Source organism: Doryrhamphus excisus, linkage group LG19 (assembly GCF_037039965.1).
Source record: "Doryrhamphus excisus strain RoL-2023G ecotype Guam linkage group LG19, RoL_Dexc_Guam_v1.1, whole genome shotgun sequence".
Classification (NCBI taxonomy): Eukaryota; Metazoa; Chordata; class Actinopteri; order Syngnathiformes; family Syngnathidae; genus Doryrhamphus; species Doryrhamphus excisus.
Window position 1 is genome coordinate 8,449,722 of NC_136375.1, and position 25,444 is coordinate 8,475,165.

Sequence of the window (25,444 nt, forward strand, 5' to 3'; positions counted from 1 at the left end):
GGTCCAACTGTTACATCAAACCTGCTTGATAGTGATCCAAGCACACTGAGTCAGATGTTTGGACGACAAGAAAAACGTGTTTTGAACCGAATGTGAAAAACAGGTCTGTTGATTGTTTCCATTAACAATTTTTATATGGTTTAAAAAAAAAAAAAACATTTCTTTGTTGGGCATACCGTTCGAGTCCTGTTCTTGACTGTAGTGCCATCTGTTGGATATTACGGGGCACTGCACCATTTGTCCGCGATGCAAGTGGACTATAATGACCACTTAAAAGCATGTATCTCCATTTTTATATCGAAAAAAATATCAAAATGCAAGAAAAGACACAAATTAATGATCTGTGTGTAAGAAGTACAGTGTAAGAATAATTAAATTTAGGAATTTTTTTTAAACAGAATTTCATATCCCAGGTATTTCATCTGAGCCTGTTGACAACCGAGTACCTGATGGGGAATTCTAACAAGTTCCAAGTCAAGCTGTGCTTCACTGTGACTTTTTCCAAGAGTTTATAAAGCCCCTCCTTAGTGACCAGTGTGTACCCAAGCTGGCACGTCTGTCTTGGTTACAGTTGCTGATGGGATGGTTGGTGGGACACTGTTGGCATTTCTCAATACTTGATTCTCTCTCTCTCCTTCTGGTTGCCAGGCGCACACACCATATGTGGACATGTTTCCACAATGTGTTCTCCTCATTAGATTGAATCATATATGTATGTCGTGTCACCTTGCAGAATTTTCAGAATAATCTATTTCTAAGTATGTAATAACAAAAAATCCATCTTGGACCACTCAGCTGTAAGTTCGTAGATCAGGTTGTTATGAGGGTTTAAAGCTGATGTTGCCATAGCAGACGTTTTATCAGAACTTGATAACATTTTTTCACTAGAACAAAAGCAGATAACTGAAATTAAGTTTTTTGTTCAGGTCACTCAACTCATTTAGCGCGAAGACCTCACAGCTAGGAGACCAGGGTTCAATTCCACCCTCTGCCATCTCTGTATGGAGTTTGCATGTTCTCCCCGTGCTTGCGTGGGTTTTCTCCAGGTACTCCGGTTTCCTCCCACATTCCAAAAACATGCTAGGTTTTTTTTGCCTACTCCAAATTGTCCATAGGTATGAATGTGAGTGTGAATGGTTGTTTGTTTATATGTGCCCTGTGATTGGCTGGCGACCAGTCCGCCTCTCGCCCAAAGACAGCTGGGATACGCTCCAGCACCGCCGCGACCCTCGTTAGGAAAAAGCGGTAGACAATGAATGAATGAATAAATTTCTTTAGGGAAAAATGGCATATTGTTAATTTTTGCCGTTTCTTTTGGGTAGGCTCTCTTTTATAGAACCTTTTTTATTGCTTAAGTTGATTATTTTCTGACTCATTGATCCATTTCTATACCACACAGAGATGTTCCGATGGCGATACGGACATGCTAATCTTGAAGCCCCGAGTGAAAATCATGCACTTAGCTTGACTGTGTAATGTTTTGTAGTATTTATATTCTGGTTCAAATTTTCTCCTCCCCTCCACCCCACACACCAGCCAGTCGCGTCTTTCATGACATCATCTCTCGCCGCATCTGCTTTTCTTTCCTCTGTTTCCCTCTGTCCACTCTCTCTGGTTTTCTCTGGTGATATACACTGTATATTTTGGTCACTGTTGTTATGTGGCTCTGGTGATTGGATCCAGCAGGCCTGGTGGTGAAAGCTTTTGGCTACAGACTGATCGGCCCATGAAGTGACTGTACGTGACCTCGCACAGAGCTTTCATGAATGGACTCACACTGTTCCTTCTTGAAGTCGTGATATTTCCAATAATTCCACCACCACCCGGAGGCCAAGTTAGCGAAGCCCACGTCTCTGTTTTTACCCTCAGATATGAAAGCTTGTGTCTCACAGCTAAGCAATTTCTCTTTTGAGGTCTTGTCCAAGTTATCAGTCGCCTTCACTTTTCATCATTCTTGTACTTGACGCTTTCCACATGCTTGTCTCTTTCGTTTCCATCCTCCGTTGTTATCTCCTAATCGCCACTTTGTCCCTTCAGCACATTTCCTCCAACATATCCGCTGCGCCCCCTTTGGGTCTATACGAATAGGAAACAGACTTAGTCCTAAATCAGGTCAAGCAAAGCCTGCTCAGTCATCTGCTACGGTCATTAGCATTTCCCACACTTTCACAGCGCTACTACAGAATAATGCTAAATCCTTCTTGAGATTCTTCAGTGCTGGTTTTGTTTTCTTTCAGGTACTACTTCAAAGTCCAGGCCAAGAATGTGTTTGGCTTGGGACCAGTCAGCGATACACTGACCTATGTTACTGAATCAGGTAGGCAGCATGGCAGTGAATATCGCTTGGACACAACTGCTTGTAGCATGACAATATCTCAGTGGGTTATTTATTTAGCCGCAAAGTAATGATAATCAAATAAAAATAGTCCATCCTTGAAGAGATGGCCGTGTGTCAGGTGAACTCATTACACTCAAAGTCTGTCTTTTTACTTTTTCCTCCGCATTCTTTCTTTTAGATGATCCTCTTCTCATCGAAAGGCCGCCTGGTAAGTTCATATAGAACTTTGGCTTCATGCCTTATTGAACATTCGCTGAGTCGTGTTAAGAAATTTGTTTTATGTACTGTACAAACTGTAACACAGCTCTTTATACGGAACCATATTTACTTAAGTCACAATAGAACACCACACACTTCACTATAAGACAGCAGAAAACACTCAACAAAGACAAGAAAAAGTTGGAATAAGAAAAGTATGATGGTATAAAACCAAAGTACTTCAAAAATTCTGAAAAAAAAAACTACAGTGGTGCCTTGGTTAGTGTCATTAATCCGTTCCACAAGGTCCGACTCAAACCAAAACAGACTCTAACCAAGGCAAATTTTCCCATCGAAAATAATGTAAATCCATTGGAGACACCCAATATTTGAACACAAAACACATTTTATAAACAATAATTATAGTTTTACATGCAGAAAAGGATGCAAAAATAATTACAAATGTCAAATAAATGGACAACTGAACATTTAACATCACTTGGGAGGCGAGGGGATTATGCTTGGGGGGCAATACCTGTTTTTTTAACAGTTACTGCAATTATGTGGCACAATTAAATCTATGCAGAGGTCTGCTAATGAATGAAAAACCCGGTTTTCCATTCATATAACATATGCCACAAACATGACATGAAATGTAGAAATGAACATATTAACATCATTTTTGTTAATACAAAAATAAACATGGTTGGCAAAGGGTAAGGATGGAGGAGTTTGGAAGTATCTGTGTATGCTTGTTTTGTTTTTGTTTTTTTCAAACCATCCCAACGCTAACCAGGGCGGATGTTAACCAAGGTACCACTGTATTTCAATGAGTTACTAGTGATGGTAGTAATTTTACTTTACAAGTAGGGCTCTGGCACTCAGCCTTGCGGTACACCAGCATTGAGGATAAAAAAGTAAAGCAATTACTATTAGAATAGTATCATTAATTCAAACATCACTGGCTTTCGGACTCATCCCTGAGGGACCCCATCATTGCGCTATGAATAAATGACATATTTACAATGTTATGTTGACGCTTTTGCAACCATGCTCCACAGGTGGAGAACCCATATGGATTCCCTTTTCTTTCCGATATAACTCCGCCCACAGTTCCTGTAAGGGCAGCCAGTACGTCAAGCGGACATGGTACAGGAAGTTTGTGGGCGTGGTTTTGTGTAACTCTCTGCGATATAAGATCTTCATGGGAGACGGTCTTAGAGGTAGGTTTGAAGCCTTATGGCAACCATGTTAATGACATCATATTGAGACGAAGTATTCTGACCAAAAGATAAACATCAAAGGGGATTATAGGTGAAATGTATGTTTATGCTTACAAATCAGTTATGTTTTACAGATGTCAGTGGTCATGGTAAAGACCAGCCCCAAGCAGGAGGGAAAAATATCTCTATGAAGAATAAAACAAAAGAATCAAATGTAATGCAATTTCAACTAATCCAATCACTTTTCAGAGGAAGTCTTGTCTCTAATCCTTGGCCCAAGGAAATGACGGAATAGTAAACATAAGGTGAACAGGGGGCCAGAAAACATAGCAAACCGATGCAACAAGGAAAATTTTATTTTTAATGAAGTTTACCAAGACGTGACATGAACCGATGAGGAACAAAAGAACCGACGTCCCTAAAGACGTCGTCTTCACACCACAAATAAATAGATGAGCACTCTCCTCTTTATCTTCTCCAGAGCCCTTCTACAGTATAGGAGATACATTTGGACAAGGAGAGGACCATTGCCAGTTTGTGGACTCGTACAGGGACGGCAGGACTGGTCCCGCATATCTCTCAAGTACTCTACCTTCAGCTCAAGGTAAGCGGCTTCAAGGGTACATGCCGCGTTCATAGCTTTCATATCCAGACCTCATTTTCAGTTTGTTTTGCTGGTTTTGAACTTACGTTTCTTTTATGTTTTTCTTATGTATTTATGGGGGCTCGTCCCTGAGAATCTTTTTAGAATGTTTTCCAAAAAAACTCCTATGATGGTGTGTATTTGTATTTTGTTGTTTAATGAAGTTATTTAAATTAATTACCGGGAATTTTTGGTAATTATTTAACAATTTAAACAATAATCATTCATATTTGAATATTTCCATAGTCCCTTACCTTGGGGGAAAAACAGTTTGGAAATGTTTAACATTTAACAACCCCTTTTCACATCTTTTCAGCAACTTTTTCGACACACACAAAAAATCACTATCCACAAATAAAAAAGAAAATCTCAATAATATCATAGCCGCTATATACAGTTGTACCTTGGTTTTTGTTATTGATTTGTTCCAAGACAAAACACACAAAAACCAAGGTAATTTTTTGTATAGGATGTATAATCCTATATATAATATATAATATGTATAATATAATTTGTATAATCAAGTAAAACTTACAGTATAAAATAAATAATTCTAGTTTTACATGCAGAAAACAATGTAAAATTATTATAAATGACAAAGGAATAGAACCTATCATTAATGCAGACTTCTCATACATTCTGGAGAGCTCAAATTTAATAGTGTTTCTCACCTTCTTTATTAAAATGCTGGCATTGAAAATTGTTTTTGGCCCCATGACGGGTTATTTAGCAGTTGCACGTTATAAAACAAATGTCCGGACAATGAGTCATGATGGACAGGACAGTTGTGGCACCATGCAGTAAATGTACGAGTTTATTCCGTGCAATATTGTATGAAAACTTTCAGCGAAAACCAAACCGGGGCGTACGAAAACCGAGGTTTGACTGTATCATGTAGTTTGAAGATGGTTACTAATTACCATATTTCATTCCCAGGATATTATCGTGCCTACAGACAGCAGCCCGTCACGTTTGGAGTTATTGGCAGAAGAACAGCCCACCCATTCGTGGGTTGGTATGAATGTGGGGTGCCTATCCCTGGCAAGTGGTAACGGGCGCTCCCAGCAATCACACACATGACAAAAAAGACTTTTGCCTAATCCCACTTCAGCTTCACATGAAAAGAACATAATACGTTTATACAAGCAAGTGTATCTTTGTAGTGTACTTTTTTTTATTAACATAAAGCGGTCTGTATATGAGGGGAAAAAGCATGTGTGTTCTTGCTTTGTATCATTTTTTTTCAACCAAACAACAGGTCCATACGCAATATTATTTATCTCATCAAAGCACATTCATAATAATAGGCAATTAACTTGTGTATAGGTTTGTTCATTTTCAGTCTGAAAATTGATATATTGTTTATTATTAGTTTCTGACAGCTACTTTATTTTTACCACCATGTTACCCTGTATGTTTTTTTTTATATATGCAGACCACATAACTGCTCAGGAGATCGAATAAAGGGGCCTTGGAAAACCACAGCAATGAAAGATCAGCATCATCTGACACATTTCTTTAATTTGTATTTACTTAATCAGAGCTTGATCAAGTTCTACTTGATCAATCCAATGGGAAATATGAGTCATAACATTTTCTTTAGCCAACCGGAGCAGTTAAAATTCCGACTAAACATCCAAAGCAACATGTTGTGCGCAGATGCACGTGAGAAAGAAGAAACGTGCTTACAGTAAAACTGACGTAAAATCTTACCCTGCAGGACAGAATGCCTTTGTTTTGTACCCAAATCGGGATACAATCTTTCATAGGGGCAACAATAAGTGTGTCGCTCAGCTTGCACTGCTGAAAAGTAACAAATGAAAGGAAATACTTTGCTTGTGATGTGTCGCAGCCACCATAAACCCGGTGGAAAATACCAGTAAATGAGAGGAAAAGCTTTGTTATGTACTTTTTGCCAATTAAATCATTACATCATGAGATTAATTTGTGGCTCAGGGAGCTGTTGCCCATTCCAGCTCGCATATTTCAGCTGTTAGTTTGGACTTGCTGAGCAAAAGTAGCAGTAGTCAACATTCAGCAGTCCTCCTGAGCAGAAAACGCCAGAGGCTCCTGTCAACATCCTGTCATTATGCAATCCATATATCACCAAGATACATGATATACCTCATCTATTATGATATTTATCCTGACGTTAACCAAACCAAAATGTCCAACTTGTAATCGCATCTGCAAAGCATCTGTGATGTCACTCCCCTTTGGGCAATGATGGGAGAGATGAACACTTGTTTCTGCAGTCACACCGTAGCCATTTGTCAAGACTTCCCATTGGGAGTGAAGTAACAAGAAATAATCAGTTCCAAGGTTAAACCTTAACTGTACAGGCAATGTTTTAGGTTAGATATTACCTGTCATAGAAGAGTATAAATAGGGCCGAATGGAGAGAGAGAATTATTTTCAAAAATGTTTACTTCTTTGTCTTTCGGCTTTTGCCTTCAGGGGTCACCACAGCAAATCAACCCCCTCCATCCAACCCTGTCTTCTTCATCTGTCTTCCTCTACGCCTCCTACCAGGCAGCATCCTTCTACCAATATATTCACTATCTCTCCTCTGGACATGTCCCAACCATATCAGTCCGGCCTCTCTGACTTCCTCTGATCTCCAAGGCCTCTAACATGTAATGTCCCTCTGATGTACTCCTTCCTGATCCTATCCATCCTGGTCACTCCCAGTGTGAACCTCAGCATCCTCATCTCTGCTACCTTCAGTTCTGCTTCCTGTCTTTTCCTCAGTGGCACTGTCTCTGGGCCAAACAACACCACCATTTTTTAAATGTTTACATCCACTTCTATTTACACTAATGGACTCTACATTAACTTTGATAACAAGTAATGACTTGCATGGTGACGCTGAACTCTCACTTCTTTGAATCACCCACCGAGACAAAGAGACTGTATGCTATTGTTCAGTGTAACAAATGTGCCAAAGTACTGAAATTTTGAGTGTTCCTTGACAGTGTACTTCCTGCGGTGGCTGTACTGGCACTTAGTGACCAGTGTAGAATACTACATGTCTTTGAATGGGTCTTCTTTATATTTCTAATTTTGTTCATTTTTATTATTGAATTAATTTTGGCCAAAAATACACAAGATGTGTTGAAATATGCATGTTTTGTAACTAATGGCAGGTCTGAGTCAACCACAAAACAACAATAATTTATTCATAAAAGTATTCTGAAAATCCGTGAAGCCGCAAAATTCGAAGTACAAAGTAGCTAGGGGACAACTGTATTAGCATTATTTCTTATGGAAAAAAATCCAACAATGCGCTCATTTTTACCACAAACTGTATTTATATTCTCTGAACTTTGACTTTATACTTGCTAAATGAATCAGAACAGACACATCTGCACACAAGGCCCACTGAAGTCATTTTGAGTGTCCATTTTTTGATCATGGTGGTCTTGGTGGTCCCTTGTGGAAAAAACTTGACACGGCCGGGAGTTTGGCCAGAACGATGACCGTCACTGATGCTGCTGTCCACATTTTTACGTCTCTCCTCCATGTTAACATATGACTTAGTCTAGCTCAGACAGAAAATAATTAAATGGTTACAGCCGTATCCATCAACTTGATGATTATCAACACATCGCCTCATGAGATGCTGCTATTGTCCACTTGCCAAACTGACATTCATTTGCACTGACAAGGCACCAAAACATCAGCTGTCAGCTATTTTCCAGTATGTGTCAGAGCCCCTGTAATAGTTTTCATGCACCAAAGTGAAAGTCAAGGTCTGTGCATGCAGCAAAACACAGATCTTTTACATAAAAAAGGCCAAGAAGCCACGCTAGCTTGATTAAGTCCAGGCCGAGCTGACTTTCCACACGTGGATCTCACATTATGAGTTCAAACTGCAAAAAAAAAAATTTTTTCATTGTTGCCAGTAAAACCTCTTTCATTCTTGGCGCCAGATTTAAAAGCACCTTTCCACTTCACACAAGAAATGTGTTTCATTTCAAAATGATTGAAATAAAATGAACAAACGCATGTAATATACTTAAAAAACATATTAGCTTTGCTCAAAAGCTTGCATGTAGGTAAGAAGTAATCATATTCATTCATTCATTTTCTACCGCTTATCCTCACGAGGGTCGCGGGGGTGCTGGAGCCTATCCCAGCTGTCTTCTGGCGAGAGGCGGGGTACACCCTGGACTGGTCACCAGCCAATCACAGGGCAAATATAGACAAACAACATTCATACGTATGGACAATTTGGAGTTGCCAATTAACTTAATTCGTATGTTTTTGGAATGTGGGAGGAAGTCGGAGTCCCCGGAGAAAGTCCACACATGCATGGGGAGAACATGCAAACTCCACACAGAGATGGCCGAGGGTGGAATTGAACTCGGGTCTCCTAGCTGTGAGACCTGCTTGCTAACGACTCGGCCGCCGTGCAGCCAGAAGTAATCATATTCATTCAGTAATTAGATTTAATTACATGTCGACATAGGCGATATTAAATAAGTGAAGTAATTACACAGTAAATAAAAATTATTGCAATAATTTTGCCAGCTACAATATCCTGCCATGTGCATGCATGTCTGGGGGTTCACACTGTGTATTGGGTTCAGCACCTTGGCACGTTGGTTCCATAAAACAACGGCATGAACAGAGTGAACCCTTTCGGCAGTCATACAGTCTCTGTGTCTTGCTGAGTGGAGGCGGGGCCACTAACATACACACAAGGTAAAGAGTGTAACTTGGGACAAATTCAATTAGTAGGTTGTCAGACAGTTCATTGACAGTTCATGGATAGTTCATGTACATTTAGGAGTTTTTGGACCTCGTGATGGCTGACCGCGCATCTTTTTGTATGCGTTCATTTGTTGCTGTCCAAACTCCTCGTTCTTGAAAATTTACACCCCTTGTGTGAGTTCCCAGAGCGTGAGTCACTTCAACAAAACCAAAAAGTTGTTCATGGTTGCTGCTGCAAGTGAAGGAAATCGTAAGTTTTGTCCAAGACAAAATCTCTGAAAACACTTACAAAGATGAAGATTTACTACACTGGATGGATACAAAGACCACACATGTAGACATTAAAAAGTGCGGTTCAATAATTACGACCATTTCATCGTGCCGCACATTTCAACAAGGTCATATTAGAACGCTGGAACAGACGTATTAATAAATTATGATTAAAATTTGTTTTGACTCAAGTGAATAAAAAATTAATTTAAAAAATACTCTGGTGTCATCATAAAGGCATGAACCTATTCATGTGGCGAACTAATAAATCTTAAATAAATCTCTTTTGGCCAAATAATGCTTTCTCAATGACGAGGGAAATAAAAATGGTTTTAAAAGGATGCATTCGCACTTTTGCAATATAATAGTAGAGGGTTAGTTTTGTGATAGCAAGTGTCATTTATTATTTTATATAAAGTTATTATATTTAAATCAGTGATTGGCAGTTTTGTGGTGTTTATTTTAAAAGAAAGTCTAAAATTTCATATTAGCTGGTTAGCTAGTTTGTTAGCATATATACTTCTAGCAAGTTTTTTTCTAAATCTAAAAAGAATTATGTTCAATGATTAACTGCGATGTGTTGTTTATGATAAGGTTTTAGTCTTAAATGGAAGTCCAAATTGGAAATGCGAAGCTAGCTTGCTTATTAGCCGCTAGCTAATGAGTTAGTTTGCTAGCAAAGATAGAAGAATGTGAAGGAACTGTTTTTAAACAACAGCCTTTACTCTAACTACACCGTAACTCACTATAATTTGTTGTTTTATAACAAAATGTCCCACGTTCATGTTTTGGATTGTTAATGTTCTTGAACCTTCTCCCAGCATTGTCTGTTTTCAACTGAATGATGTTATATGATTGAGGAAGGACAACTCGTTCAACAAAAAAGGTGAGTATGGTTCCATTCTGTTTTCCAAAGAGAATGATTTGTTTAATATGTGCTCTGTTGCGAGCCTGTCAACAAGAAATACGCAAAAGCTTAATCTTGTTATAATCAAAACCTTTCTCTTACGTGCTCTTACTTCATTGGAAAAGTCCCTGCTTAACCTGCTAATCCAAACAAAATGTTGGCAGGTGCCTCGGCCTTTGTCATGTATTGTTTTTGTACTCAGCCTTAAGTGTAGTGTTGACTTCTTAATAATATATTATCTTTTTATAACACCACTAGAGCATAGCCATGCAATAATAGTATGCCAAACGGAACGTCAGATTTGACCCATAACATGTTTCTGTTCTAAGTGCTAGAACTTTCTTCCAGACAGACAAACAAAACAAAAAGCTGTCTGCATTTCTATGCAGTCACTTTTGAGCAAAGATGGTAATCAGCTTACTGTTTGTAGTTTGCGTATGGCAATTTATACCATTTAGAAAGTCCAGATTTATTTAAGCACAGTTAGATGGTGACAGATGTGGGAGAGACAGAAACACCAGTGCTTCCTTCTGTGGTCGCAAAAGGCTTATCATAGGTCTGATTTCAGCATCATACCAAACCTAAAGTGCATAGCGACCGACAATGGCTGGTCATCCAATGCTATGAACTCATAACATGATTTTCCTTGCTGCCTGGCTATTTTGCTCCAGTTAGCTTTAGCTTGACTGCTAACTGTCAGTCTGGCAGCGGCTAACTTTCAGTCACATGTGGAGGTCGATAAGATCGGCGGATAAGATCAGTTTTATATGTAAGGATCAGCCGATCGCCATTTCCCCAAAATGAAAGAAATCTGCACCGTTTTCCTTCATTTTTAGTGTTTAGTGTTAATCTAAAAGCATGGCGGCGGCACGGCGGTCTAGTGGTTAGCGCGCAGACCTCACAGCTAGGAGACCAGGGTTCAATCAAGTCCACCCTCGGCCATTTCTGTGTTGAGTTTGCATGTTCTCCCCGTGCATGCGTGGGTTTTCTCCAGGTACTCCAAAAACATGCTAGGTTAATTAGCCACTCCAAATTATCCGTAGGTATGAATGTGAGTGTGAATGGTTGTTTGTCTATATGTGCCCTGTGATTGGCTGGCCACCAGTCCAGGGTGTACCCCGCCTCTCGCCCAAAAGACAGCTGGGATAGGCTCCAGCACCCAATGCGACCCTCGTGAGGAAAAGCGGTAGAAAATGAATGAATGAATAAAAGCATGGCACATTTTGATTGTTGACTAAATCAAATCACGGATTTACGGATTTTGTGTAAAATAACTGCCATGCTACTGCAGGAGAAAGGCTCTAGTGTGCTATTTTTCAGTCAGAACTTGCAGACATAACAATACTCCCATCCAAAAGTGACTGTTGGACTAGTTTGTAATGAGAGAATGGAAAGAGACCCAGATGGAGGATCTGAACCAAATGAGAGGATTTAGTGTCGACAAAGGGTGTGTTGAAAGAGTGTGAAATTAGCGAAGACATTAGGACTTATTTTCTAAGACCCGTTAGTCACCTTTCAATGCATCTGTTTTGCAATACGGCATGGAAAAATCCCCCGGTAGAGTGGGTATTGATCCCTCATATGACTCCATCCTGTCCACAATCACACAGTACATCTGAAGACGCCACTACTGTTATTTAAATGTGTTAACCTTCAGTTTACCTTTTAGTTTTCCACAATACACTAATACTCTCTTTTGACCCTGTCATCATTTCCATGCTGATGTCAGGTCCAGATGTTTCATGTGTAGATACGCTTAGACAGACAATGAAACAAAACAGACCACAACAATGAAAAGATTCTGAAGGCTTCTTGCACCATTTGTTCTTTTGAGCATGATGTCACTAAGACTGTCAGATGGGAGCCAGCAGTTTCAGTTTTTCATAAACGTGACCTTCATGGCATCATTGAAGCCTACTGTGTATCGTGGGGGTTCCCAAACTCAGGGCCCACTTGTCCGCGGCCCACCTTTGTCCTATAAACAGTACATAGACGAAATGCTCCATTCTCAGAGCACTTAACTTAGTATTATTATTATTATGATAAAGATTGAGGATTTAAATGAAAGCAGGGGGATAAAGGAAGCCCCAAACTTTGAATCTGTGGTGTACAACCAAGACAGAATTAATTCTCAACTTTTTTTTTCTCAACTGCGCTCTATTTTTCCCGCCACTACATACTATGTGCTTCTCTGTTAATGACCCCCTGGCATGAGGTTTCCTCCCACATTCCAAAAACATGCTAGGTTAATTGCCGACTCCAAATTGTCCATAGGTATGAATGTGAGTGTGAATGGTTGTTTGTCTATATGTGCCCTGTGATTGGCTGGCCACCAGTCCAGGGTGTACCCCACCTCTCGCCCATAGACAGCTGGGATAGGCTCCAGCATCCCCCACGACCCTTGTGAGGAAAAAGCGGTAGAAAATGAATGAATGAATGAATAATATTTGCAAAAATTAATCATATTTTTAATGACCTGTAATGGCCCATCTGCAGTGCCACCAAGGCCCACAGAGGGGCCGCGGCCCACACTTTGAGTATCAGGATCAGAGGAATGGTTGGCTTCGATGATTCTTGGGTCATACAGGTCCAAAAACTGTTTTGATATTTTATGGTATTTTTTCTTACAAATCACTTACTACATGAAAATGTGGCCTTACTAAAGGTATTTGCTAGTATCTGGATGCAACTTTTACACTTCTGCAGCATTAACTATCAACCTATACAGACATCATCACAACTCATACATATTCTGTTGTATGGAATGGAACAGAAAAATAATAACAATAGTAACTGAGCCATATACATCCAGGGTGTAGTTTTAGCCCCAATACAGTGGTAGCTAGGCATAATATAGCGAGGTTCAAGGTGTTCAATTAAGCCGTTCCGTGGGAGTTACCCGTGGGATGAAACCCAGTTTTAGATGCAGGCCGACATAATCTGAAACTGGGCTGACCTTTTTGTTGTAATTACAGCTAGGTAGTGGTACCACAATATTAATTTCAACATGGTGTCTTTAGAGTGGAGGCCACTATTGGAAATACTACTTTCCTTTTTGTTTTTCTTTCTACTATCTGGCAACATCAGCACTGAGTAAGGCCTTTAAGTACACCTGGAAGTGAATGAGGAAAATATTTTCACTTGAAGGATGGAATGGAAGCTATTTGTTACGAAAAGCAGCCAGGTGACACTGCTCCTTTCCAATATGGCCGTCAAGGACGCAGCGCCCTGCATTCGAGGGCGGCTTATTTCCTTCTAAATATTCAGCATTTTGGTTTTTCTCCAGTTGCTCTTCACTTCTCTTTAGCCTCTTTCCCATGACACATCTCTTCGCCTCCAGCCAAGCGCTGCTGTGCGCTGGCAGCGCGGACACGCCTGCTGAATTTTGACAGAAAAATCCATCCGCTACTATGATTAAATCCAAAAGGAGTCTTACTTCCAAATTCAACAAGCTCGTTTGATAAAATGAGTAATACAGAAAGAGAGGTGGTTGATTTTGAAACCAATGTAATATGCAGGTATTGTGTTAAGGTTACAATAACTTGTTAACCTCATATTAGCACCAATTTAAATACACAATTATTTTGTAAAACAGTCCTTAAACGGGTCCAGTGTAAACTCACATGACCCCAAGTCTGCATAGTTTTAGCACACTGCTGTCTGAAGAACATCCTTAAGTGTTACATAACTGCAAAGACCAAACTATCCATGGTTACACCCTCTTCTAAAACAACCTCCCTTCTTTTTCTCAGACAAAGTATTAAGTGGGGAACTGTTAATGCTTATAAGTGCCACATTAAATGTGCTATATACAGTGCGGTTTATGGGCTGCTATTGTTAGTACCTTGAATGTATCGCTTCATTAATCAGTGTTGATGGTACACTGGTGTCTCTGTGGTTGCCAAGGTAACACCACATCAGCAACTGAATAGTCCAGACGTTTCTCGTTGTTGTGTTAGTGCTTGTTACTGGCTAAAAGTTGCACAAAATTGTCTGTTCGGCAAGCATCAAATGTTTGTTGTTGCTTTTTCTTTGACTTATTGCACCGATAAGGAAGCATGTTACGCCACACCGTATTTCTATATTCGTTTGACCGTTATTAAGATCAAAGAAAAATATAATAAAGCTTCATCATTGAAATATTTGTGTTCTATCTTAGGCCCTCTCAGTTTACAAAGCAGCTGATCCCAAAAGTTTCCCTCGAAAGAGCCGTACCTCGTTTATCGCAGTTAATTGGTTCCAGACGTGGTTTCGGCGTGGTCATTTTCTACCACTTATCCTCACGAGAGTCGCGTGGGTGCTGGAGCCTATCCCAGCCGTCTTCAGGCGAGAGGCGGGGTACACCCTGGACTGGTGGCCAGCCAATCACGGGGCACATATAGACAAACAACCATTCACACTCACATTCATACCTATGGACAATTTGGAGTGGCCAATTAACCTAGCATGTTTTTTGGAATGTGGGAGGAAACCGGAGTACCCGGAGAAAACCTGCGCGTTTACCACTGGGATGCCATGCAGCTGTGGTTTTGACTTTCTAAATATAATTTTTTTACAATTATTAAAGCCGTGCAGATGTGAAGTAACACCAATAAAGTCACCTTTACACTCGTATTATCCTTTACACTACATTGCTAATGCGTAGGCAAAGGAATAACTGCAGGGACACACGGGTGCATAGCATGCTCACGAGCTAACCAGTTAGCATGCAATTTATTTATTCTAAACTTAAGAAAGGGTTTCAAACGAAGTACAAAGCAAAAAAACATACCACTTCCACACGAAATGGGAGGAGAACCATCGCTGCAGCTATGTTTAGTGTCATTATTGACATTACTTAGTTACTAAGTAATTTACTAAGTAACATTACTTAGTGGACTGAATACTACATATAACTTATATTTCAATGTTTTTGGACTAATAATGGGACACAGTCAACCACTAAACAGCAATCATTAATGACAGCGATCAAAATTAATGAATTAATTTTTGGAAAAAAAATAATTCACTTTCTGGGCCGCAAGTGGTTAGCATGTTGGCCACACAGTCAGGACATCAAAAAAGACCTGGGTTCAATTCCTTGCTTGGGTATCTCTGTGTGGAATTTGCATGTTCTCCCCATGCATGAGTGGGTTTTCTCCGGGTACTCCGGTTTCCTCCCACATTCCAAAAACATGCTAGGTTAATTGGTGACTCCAAATTGTCCATAGGTATGAATGTGAGTGTGAATGGTTGTTTGTCTTGGACCTTGTAAGTACCAATATCCTTCCTCACAGTGTTTTCCGATGTGTTATTTGACCTCCACCAGTCTATACAGTTTTGATATAAGATTTGTAAATAAATTACCAATAATACACAGCCTTTGTCAAAACTACAAAAGACCTCTTAGGAAAAGAAATGCTAACTGTTTCATATGCTTTTCTCTCTGCAATCATAAAAGTGGAAGTTTAAAATGAGAAAACTACTGCAGCTTTTGTGTGTGTGGTGATGCAGGCTGTAAAGTGAAACATTAGAAAGGGGTGGGCATGCGCCCTCATACCCACAATGACTGTAAAGTCAGAATAACACAAAGCCATGTGCCAAAATCGGCAATTAAAAAGCTATTAAGAGTGGTATTTTTTTAATGGCACAAAAAGGTCAGGTATCCTTATTAGTGTGGGGAGACAGCACTGAGAAAAACAGGAAGAAAAGGGAGGAGAGGCAGATTTCAGTGATGAATTAAACGCCATAACTGAGTCATTTCCTCAATATTTTCCTTCTGCAGAAACTTTATCTTGAGGTCCTTTTTTTTGGGGGGGGGGGGGGGGGGGTGGAAAAGGGAAATCAATTGGGCACGCCCGTATTTTTAAAGCGAAACTAGGCCACTTTTAGACAAACCATCATCCCATAAACGTCTATAGTTGTCATTATAAAGGCTTTTTAAACTCTTCTTTGTTAGAATTGGAGGCGCTTCATGTCAGACGTTATGTACTGTGCATGATTCATGCATGTAATCAAAACTGAGTTTGTATTTTCAACAGTGATGCATATTACACTACTCCATGATGTATAGGTTTCACAATGTGGTCAACACGTGCTTGCTGCATCTACATTTTGAAACCTACTTCTTGATCTTTGGAATGTGACATTCCCACTGGCAAAAGCATCAGTCGGAATCAGTGAACACATATGAGGAACCAGCTGGGAGCCATTTGGATAGCTAGACCTGAGACCTGTCCTTGATTGATACGTTTTTCCATGACCAAGTGTAATGAACCAAACTAAAAGGCACACACACACAGTGTTATAAGTTAGGGTGAAAAGTTTATATAAATGTCATATTTTGAGTCAATAGTACAGAGTTAAATCCATATTTAGGACGTTTCCAGATCTTTGTTTATTTTTTAAAAATCATTGTATGCAAATATTTTTGAAATATATACAGGCTCGTGCTTCATATTGAACACGAGGCTCAGTAGTAACACTACCCAGTAACCTTAGACAACACCGCCCTCTTTTGGCCAAATCTTTAAATACACATTTTACATTTACAAATAAACTCTTTAACGTCTCACATAACATTTTTTGTATCTTTTAGTTTTATGGGGCATGTAATTTATTTATTTTTTTTTAGCAAAAATGTTAATGTTTCAATTCAATAGGTTCCAATAAACACTGTATTTTCCTTTTCTATTTTGCAAACGTGCAGGAAATTTGACAAATTAATTCACTCTCCCTGCACTTGGCAGCTGTCAGTGAGGGGATGGAATATAAAACACGTGGATGACATTAAAGCCCAATTCTTTTTTTAGCAACTGGATCATGCAGCAATGCCGCCATTGCATTTGTATTATAGAGTTGCCTTCTACCACTTGTCATAGTCATTTTAAGTATTTGGGTACAATCACCGTCGAGTTTAGTTGTTATAAAACTCCATACTGAAGAAAAGATTAGCAGGTTAATGGTTTTGTCAAAACCGGGCATTTCTGTATAAAAAGACACAAAAAAAACAGGATTTTCATTGTCATGAGAGTTAGAAGCCAGTGTGATTGTTTTAATACAACTGGATATATTTCTTTATTAATAGACAAACTGAGGACACCACTCAAAGGTGTCTTTTAAGAAGCAAAATTATTTACCTATAGCAGTTCTATCAGAACCGGAGAGAAGCACATTGAAAGATTATAATTAGCATGAATGTTGCATGTTGCAGCAGTATGACACTGACGGATTTCCTTTGTGTCAGGTTGTGAAAAGCGTGACTAGTTGCAATTCAAGTCATATAATTTTATTATTAGACATGAAAAACATGGACTGCAATTACATGAACTGCGACATGTTCCTGATTAGCTTCTGACATGACAAGTGACCATATTTGTGCGCTTTTTGACCTTGTGCTATTTGCTATGCAAATGAACACTTCAGGGTCTAAATACAAAATAGTACAAATGATTACTTTTCAATACAGGAGCAGGCCAGTGTGGTACATTACAGATGGGCCGAGTCTATTTCTTGGCAGTCTGTAGACGCTCGCTCACATTCTCCCAGTTGATGACATTCCAGATCGCTTTAACGTAGTCTGGCCGGACGTTTTTGTACTGAAGATAGTAGGCATGCTCCCATACGTCGATACCCAGGAGGGGGATGAGACCTGAAGGTCAAGCAAAGTTTAGGTAGCTGGCGAAAGATGACAGCGAGTAAAATCTAGAGTTACGAAAACGGACCTGTGGTCCCCTGAAGAGGATCCTGGTTGGCACACGCCGCAATGCTAAGTCTTCCACTCTGCTTGTCAAAGCCCAGCCAACCCCAGCCTGAGCCTTGCACCGCCACCGTGGCAGCAGACATCCTCTCCTTCATCTTCTGGAAGGAGCCAAAGTCACGCTTGATGGCCTCCATGAGCTCCCCTATACGGAGACACAGATAATAATATTTAGAGACAAGGACAGCACAGCAGTGAAGTCTGAAATGATCATGTGACAACGGAAGGATTGGCCTAAAACTTTATGATACCTTGTGGCTCGCCCCCACCATTCGGAGAGAGGTTTGTCCAGAAGATTGTGTGGTTAATGTGACCTCCCCCGTTGAACTTGAGAGCAGGCTGAAGGGCAACCTGTGTTGTCACATCTCCTAAAACACAAAAGTAAGGGAAAAATGCAAATATACAGGAAAAATAGATTTTAGGAAGTGTGTATTTAATTTGAAATATACATATTATTATTAATTGTATGTGTGATAATAGGTTTTACGATGGTGACTGTATTCATGATTGATTGAGTGCTCATGATGTAGTTTGTGTGTATGTCGAGTACCTTTGGCGAGTGCTTCTTGATACTTCTCCTCTGTCACGTTGAGGTTGTTGACGTACGTAGCGTGGTGCTTGCTGTGGTGCAGTTGCATGATCTCTGCATTGATATGAGGCTCCAGGGCGCCATAGTCGTAGGTTAGGTCAGGAAGTGTGTGCTTCTGCCTGGACGCAGCTACCTGCTGTATGGCTTGGCTGACACTTGCAGCACACCTGGAAACAAAAAGAGATAACTTCATATAAGATCCCCACCTTGTTATTCCACATTACCATCCTTTTGTGTCAATAAAACCCATTTCCACAAAAAGGCCATTGATTCCAGAGATAAAAAGTTCCTGTTATGGTTTGAGGTGGGCGATACTACAAATTATGGCATCAATAAATGTGAATAAAACATGGTGAAAATAAACATACACAATAACTAATATCGACCTCACTAGCATTTATCCAGAACCAATACTACCATATATCGATAATCGATATTTGGATCGATCTGCTCACCTCTCGTAACGTCTCGTGTCTCAGATGCTACTTGTACCTAAAAAGTTATCGGATTTAAAAGAAATTGAGCCGAATTATCTATAAATGTTCACAGATGTTTCCTGTATACACCATCACATGCTCAATAATTAAGACTTTTGTGTCACTTTAAATTAGTGCGCCACACACTAACCTAGCCAAGCAGCTATAGTGGGTTAGCCTCTCGCTAAGACAGCTAGCAATGGCTATAAGAATGGCTAACTGGTGTAAAATATGTGCACCCATACAGACTGGTGTAATAGTTCGGATTTACCTGCGTATCTGACCAACTCTGCAGAGCATGTTCATGACGACGTAAACAGGACAGAGCTGAGCCTTTCTGCTGAATGAATGCTGCCCTTGAAGTGGACTATTTCAACTTGACAGTTCATGCGATCGTACCATTACCACTATGGGGGGGGGGTCTTAATCTGTTCTGATGGCGATATTTACGCATTAATTTAAAGGTATTTGTCTAGTTGGATGGAGTTTGTTACTCTATAAACACAATAAGTATTATCCAAATCGTATTTTTCGTAAAGCGTATTGCTTTGTGAAATTAAAAAATAAACAAACATTTGTATTTTTACACACAAAGTAGGTCCAACATATTAGAATAATACAACTTGAAGCAACAAAAATGGTTGGTGACATTGTATGCAATATTATAAAAACAACATTTTGGCAAATTAATCGCAAAACTTGGTGACGTCAGACAAGAGTAGCAAAAGATCGTATATGCAAAGAAGAGGGACGTCTCTCTTTTATTGTTCAGGTGGAGACGCTGACACAAATATTGGTTTGAAAGCTCTAAAATTCATATTCCCCTACATAAATAACCACAAAACAACACATGTAATTATAGTTAACAATTTCAAATGTGTATTTTTAACACGGTTGCTGTTCTGTTGGTACGGGTCTCTAAACAGTAGCAGAGTGAGTTGGCTTTCCCTTTACACGGTGTCTTGGTCGTACTCCGCACAGGGCGAGCAGAGCACCGCCAGCCCCATCCTGCCATTCTGTCCTGCCCTCACCGAAGAAGATGGTGGTAACCAACGCGGTTCGCCCGGACCAAATATAACCCGCCGTTAACTTCGCCCTCGACGCCAAACGCAAGGAATTGTTGCTGTTTATAGACCAAGAGACCGCCTGCAAAAAGGGGGCCGGTAAGTAAACCAAGCCTTTGACGAAGGCCTGTTATGTTGCAGTCAAGGCGAGCTCTCTAGTTTGAGGAAAAGGAGCGAAAGGGAGGGAGTCGTTTCCTTCACCGCCATTTTGTGACAACAAGGTGCCAAAAAACAGACACAAGATTCGCGCGCTTCCCGCCCTTAAGTCCATGAATATTGAAATCAGGCAGCGTTCATTTGATACCAGTGGTCTTATTTTAGCAACGGAAGCAGTACAGTATGTACTTAGCGGAGTAGCGTTAACATTAGCTTGTTCTCCGTTTCCTGCTAGCAGCTAGCGGTCGCGAGGCTCTAATGCTCTTTGCTAGCCGTCAGCTCCATGCTTATTTCTTCCTCTAACATTGGAACCTCAGGATATGTGCATATTTGGTAGTTGACAAGAGGCCCCATATGTCGAGTGCAAAGTGCGTCCGCATGTGATGCAGTTATTTTGAACCTATTGCCTTGAAACCACAAGTGTTTTTTCTTTTACAGTTCACAATGACTAACGAGGAGCCTTTACCCAAGAAGGTGAGCCTCTGTTATTGTTGTTGTTCTACAATCACTTCATTGCATTTAGTGGTCATTATTAACGGTTCTGTGTTGTCTTTTCATCCAGGTTCGCCTCAGTGAATCTGATATGAAGACCTTGACCAGAGAGGAGCTGTGCACTAGGTACATATTAAACCACTAGTGACATATATCTTGTGCATAATGGGTCGAGAACCGCATTATCACATGTATTCTCCTTTCAGGTGGAAACAGCATGAGGCATATGTGCAGGTCCTGGAGGCGAAATATGCAGAGCTGTGTTGTAAGTATCCAAACATGTCACTGCGCGTGACATAAGTGAAATTATTAGATTTCACTCGCAATATTTGTGATGGCAGAATATTTTCTGATGGTGTTATTTTCCGTCAGCCAATGATGTAACAGGCCTGAAGGAATCGGAGGAGAAGCTCAAGCAGCAGCAGCAGGAATCTGCACGGAGGGAGAACATCTTGGTCATGCGGCTTGCCACCAAGGAGCAGGAATGCACAGTATGTATATATGAGTTTGTTACTATCAATTAATCCAAGCACGGGGATTGCAACATACTTACAAAAGAAAATGGATGTTATGGTTGCGCACTGGGGTACCTACATGGTAAAGAGTCAAACTAAACGTAATGTGTAATGTTGTAGTTATTATAGTTGTTTATATAGCCCTGTATTTGCTTCATGCACATTGGACACGTAGGTACTTTTAGGTGTTGAGTACATGTAAACAGTTTAAGTGGTGGCGGTAAGTTCTTTTCACTGTGGCGTTTAAAGGACGAGCTGTTTACTTTAATGCATGATTGTTTTAGATAGTCCCGTTCCAACGCTGACTCTCCTGCCAAGTTGTCACAATCCTGTATAGTTCTTCTTACATAAGTGGTGAACTTAAAGTCATGTCTTTACTTGAAAATGTTAAGCCATTTCAAATGCGTCTCAACGTGGAAGAAAACGATCGCCTGTAGTTTGCCTACATGCATATTGTGACATTGCCAACTAGATTGTTGTAGAGTAAACATACCCATAAGAGTACAACTGACCGGTCACACCACATGAGAGGAGAAGTTTCCAAAGTGTGACCTCTGCTCTATGAAAAACCTACCCCAGACTACTGACTCTCACAGTAGGAACTAAAAATTAATTAGTTTGCCTTAACTGAAGTTATCAAAGCCGCTCGCTTTGGAAAATGCCTCGTGTTGGTGCACCTCCCTGGAAGTCCTCCGGTGCCTCCCACTTTGAGAACCAGTGCAGCAGAGAAGTCCTCCTCTTTGCCACTCATTAACACCAGGTTCTTTCATCCTGCAGACGCACATCCAGTACCTCAAGCAAGTCCAGCAGCCCAGTGCGGCCCAACTGCGCTCATCCATGGTGGACCCGGCCATCAACTTGTTTTTCCTCAAAATGAAGGGTGAACTGGAACAGACTAAAGACAAACTGGAGCAGGCCCAAAATGAACTGAGTGCCTGGAAATTTACACCTGATAGGTAAAGACGATCAAAAAAAAAAAATAACACCCGCCCCACCGCCACCTCCCCAATAGAAGTCAAGACTTCCTCACGTCTCCCCCTCACCACCACCCTCACTCTCACTGCAGGAACTATGGTGGGGGGGAAAGCTGACAAAAAATGAGTCACGCTACCAAAAAACGTCATGTTTTTGTACTGTACTACGGCAGCCGCACTTCACATAAACTTAAAAAAAGACAGTATGGTCAGGTGACACTTGTGACACTTGTGTCTCAGCTCTGTGTACCCCAACGCCGTCCAAGGGCCTGAAGGAGTCTGGACTGTTCCTGAAGAGGCGGTCGACCCCCTCGCCCCCCCTCTTTACAACACGGATATGCCCTCCCGTCTTCTCCGTTCAAAGCAAACTGCTAAAATTGGGGGCGGCTAGCCTAAAACTTCAATTGGATTAATTTAAAGACAATTGTCGTACTCATAAGCTGTGGAATATGCCACACATACCTGAGACATGTACTGACTTGTTGGACAGTCTAGATACGAGGCAGTCGCACCAGGACAGTTCTAGGATTTAAAAGTAAGACTACGGGGCGAGGGGGGCAGTAGAACTGTGGGCGGAGCCACGTCCTTGTCCACAAAAGGACTTGATTGAAGCGCGAGGGTCCACTCGCCCACTCACGGTAGAGTGTATTTCCATGTTTTGTGTTTTGTTTAATTTTGTGACTTGTTTTCTTTTCATCGGCCTCTCATTTGACTTTTTTTTTTTGCTGCAAAGCAGCATACACGTACGGCAGTGTGTTTCCCCACGACACGCTTGTGAACATTTTGCACCCAGACGACAGCGAAACACACTGCTGCACGTCCACATGAGTCCTGTTTGCAAGCTGTCAATGCAATGTTGATGACAAATGTATCACTTGTATTTCTGTGTTTATTTGTGAGCTTCAACCTCATGACCGCTCTGGTAGCCATGTTGTTTCCCCCCCTCTATAATCGCTCATGCTTAAGTTCATTCAGTGGCTTCACTGCTGCAATAGGGTGGGGACTTGCTTCCTCGCACCAATCAAGAGCATTAAGTGCCTTGGTAACAAGTTGTTAAAGGTGCAGTAAGTTTAAACGAGTACTACTTTAATGACATTTTGTTAGACGGGTATCCTCTGGCCTGTGTAGTCAGCCCGGGTAGATACACATTTTGACTATTTCAGTATCTCATTCAAGTTAGAGAATTTTGTGAAACGCAGGTCCAGATTTTGCTCTTGTTAAATCCACTGAAAAGGTAGCAACATGAAACTCATTGATTTTGACTGTTTATTGTTGCTTTGTACTCAAAAGGGATGATCTCACAAAGCTGGTTGCTACTTTGTTGCTACTTTTGCTTCACTTTTTGTTGACTACTCAACACAATGTATTGAATGGTGCATCCCATCATTTTATCATTCCCAGTGTGGATGGCTGGTTTGAGGTTCTGGTAACACTTAAGTCTTCAGAATACATAGTTCATTGTGGTGCAATTGGAAATTGTTACAGAAACCTTTTGATTAATCTCTACATGTTTTCTTTGTTGGTGATTTTTGATTGTTGGTTGATAGTCTTAGTCTGTGCCTAGCGTGGGTGTCTTGATGTCTTTGTGGGGAATGTCTTTGCCTCCCGTGTTCATCATGTGATGTGAGACTTGTTTCCTTTGCAGCCAAACCGGGAAGAAGCTGATGGCCAAGTGTCGCATGCTGATTCAGGAAAACCAAGAGCTGGGGAGGCAGCAGTCCCAGGGACGCGTCGCCCAGCTGGAGGCCGAGTTGGCCCTGCAGAAGAAGTACAGTGAGGAGCTGAAGAGCAGCCAGGATGGTAAGAACGTAGCCTAGATTTCAGTATTTGTCGTTATGGCGGAAAAGTCTCTGACTTTTTGATGATGCTTCCACCCCTGCAGAGCTGAATGACTTTATCATCCAGCTGGACGAGGAAGTGGAAGGGATGCAGAGCACCATCCTCGTCCTGCAGCAGCAACTCAAGGACACCCGCCAGCAGCTCACCCAGACTCAGGGGGCTCCAGCCGGGCCGGGACCCAGCCGGACATCGCCCTCCGCCTCCGAGCAGGCAGCCCAACTCCCCCAGCAGGCCGACGCCCACTCTGACTCGGCAGGCAAAGATTTGGCAAGGGTGGCCAACGGGCCCAGCAAGGGCGGTTCATCCCAGAGAAGCAACACCACCACACCCAGCCTCTACCGGGAGGTCAGTAGCACCGACGAAGACTTTGCCATGTCCCCCATGGCGTCCAGCCCCGGTGAAGCCGAGACCAAACTGTCCAACCACTCCGAGGAGGCATCAGGGAGTCAGAGTAGTGCCGTCCGGGCTGGAGGACCCGTGGGTTTGAGCGCAGGGTACGAGAGTGTGGACTCTCCAACAGGCAGCGAGACCTCATTGACTCAGCACTCCAACGACACGGACTCCACCACCGACCCGCACGAGGACAAGGCTGCCCAGGTCACCAAGGGCACCAGGACTTCAGGGTCACGGCATGCTCAGAACGGCCTGGACTCCACCACGAGCGACGGTGCTGTTTTGTAATGTTCTCTGAAAAATGTCTGGTCTCTTTTTCTTTCTTTTTTTTTTATACAGAACAAGACAACAATTGCATAGTGTGTAACGCAGCACTGCTGTCTGAGATGTTTAGTTTTGCTGACCTTCTCCCTTTGCTTCTTGTGAAAGCTATGTCACATTTGTGTTGCTCAGCAGGGCACAACATGGCAAATGGTTAATGTTAGACATCCATTGAGTGGTGTATGATTTCAAAACTAGTACGTTTCATCCTGCTCTTGATTTGAGTCGGCCGCTGACCATCTGGTGTTGTAACTCATTAAGTCGCTCAATTCACAGAATTACAGCACATCTCACTTAGTATTGGCCTGTCTTTATTTTTTATTTCAATTTTAAATTTCATTAAAAAGTTCAGTTGGGAAGATTCTGTGAGTAGTTTATAAGCAATGTTCACATGCTGACTTCAGTCATTTTCATGTACTGACCAAATACCAATAAAGATTTTTAATACTAAATCAATCCACTTATTACTCCTGAGCAGTGCAGAAGACTGACTGTATTGCTAAGTAACTCGTTATTTCACGCTAATAGATCTCATGTGAATACAGAAATAGTTTATTTTTATTTTCCAAGCTAAGGTAAATAAAATGATGTA

The 25,444-nt window shown here is 41.1% G+C and overlaps 3 protein-coding genes across 6 annotated transcripts in view; 2 read left to right on the forward strand and 1 right to left on the reverse strand.

The window, feature by feature from the left end:
* fndc1 (fibronectin type III domain containing 1) overlaps nucleotides 1-5,454 on the forward strand; it is a 48,941-nt gene extending 43,487 nt beyond the window's left edge. For all 4 annotated transcript variants that reach the window (XM_058055988.2, XM_078799119.1, XM_078799121.1 and 1 more), the window contains 5 exons: nucleotides 2,238-2,317; nucleotides 2,517-2,546; nucleotides 3,598-3,759; nucleotides 4,241-4,363; nucleotides 5,339-5,454. In XM_058055988.2, coding sequence (XP_057911971.2) covers nucleotides 2,238-2,317; nucleotides 2,517-2,546; nucleotides 3,598-3,759; nucleotides 4,241-4,363; nucleotides 5,339-5,454 — 511 coding nt within the window. The remainder of the gene's footprint in view (nucleotides 1-2,237; nucleotides 2,318-2,516; nucleotides 2,547-3,597; nucleotides 3,760-4,240; nucleotides 4,364-5,338) is intronic.
* An 11,193-nt stretch (nucleotides 5,455-16,647) lies between these two features.
* On the reverse strand, nucleotides 16,648-19,526 carry sod2 (superoxide dismutase 2, mitochondrial). Its single transcript, XM_058057389.2, has 5 exons — nucleotides 19,370-19,526; nucleotides 18,584-18,789; nucleotides 18,285-18,401; nucleotides 17,999-18,178; nucleotides 16,648-17,925 (listed from the first exon to the last, which is right to left on the reverse strand). Exons 1-5 carry the CDS (start codon nucleotides 19,402-19,404, stop codon nucleotides 17,780-17,782), a joined length of 684 nt encoding a protein of 227 aa, XP_057913372.1. The 5' UTR covers nucleotides 19,405-19,526; the 3' UTR covers nucleotides 16,648-17,779.
* A 548-nt stretch (nucleotides 19,527-20,074) lies between these two features.
* wtap (WT1 associated protein) lies at nucleotides 20,075-25,304 on the forward strand. Its single transcript, XM_058057388.2, has 8 exons — nucleotides 20,075-20,261; nucleotides 20,757-20,792; nucleotides 20,881-20,936; nucleotides 21,017-21,075; nucleotides 21,183-21,301; nucleotides 22,103-22,281; nucleotides 23,945-24,099; nucleotides 24,182-25,304. Exons 2-8 carry the CDS (start codon nucleotides 20,763-20,765, stop codon nucleotides 24,817-24,819), a joined length of 1,236 nt encoding a protein of 411 aa, XP_057913371.2. The 5' UTR covers nucleotides 20,075-20,261; nucleotides 20,757-20,762; the 3' UTR covers nucleotides 24,820-25,304.
* The last annotated feature ends 140 nt before the right edge of the window (nucleotides 25,305-25,444 follow it).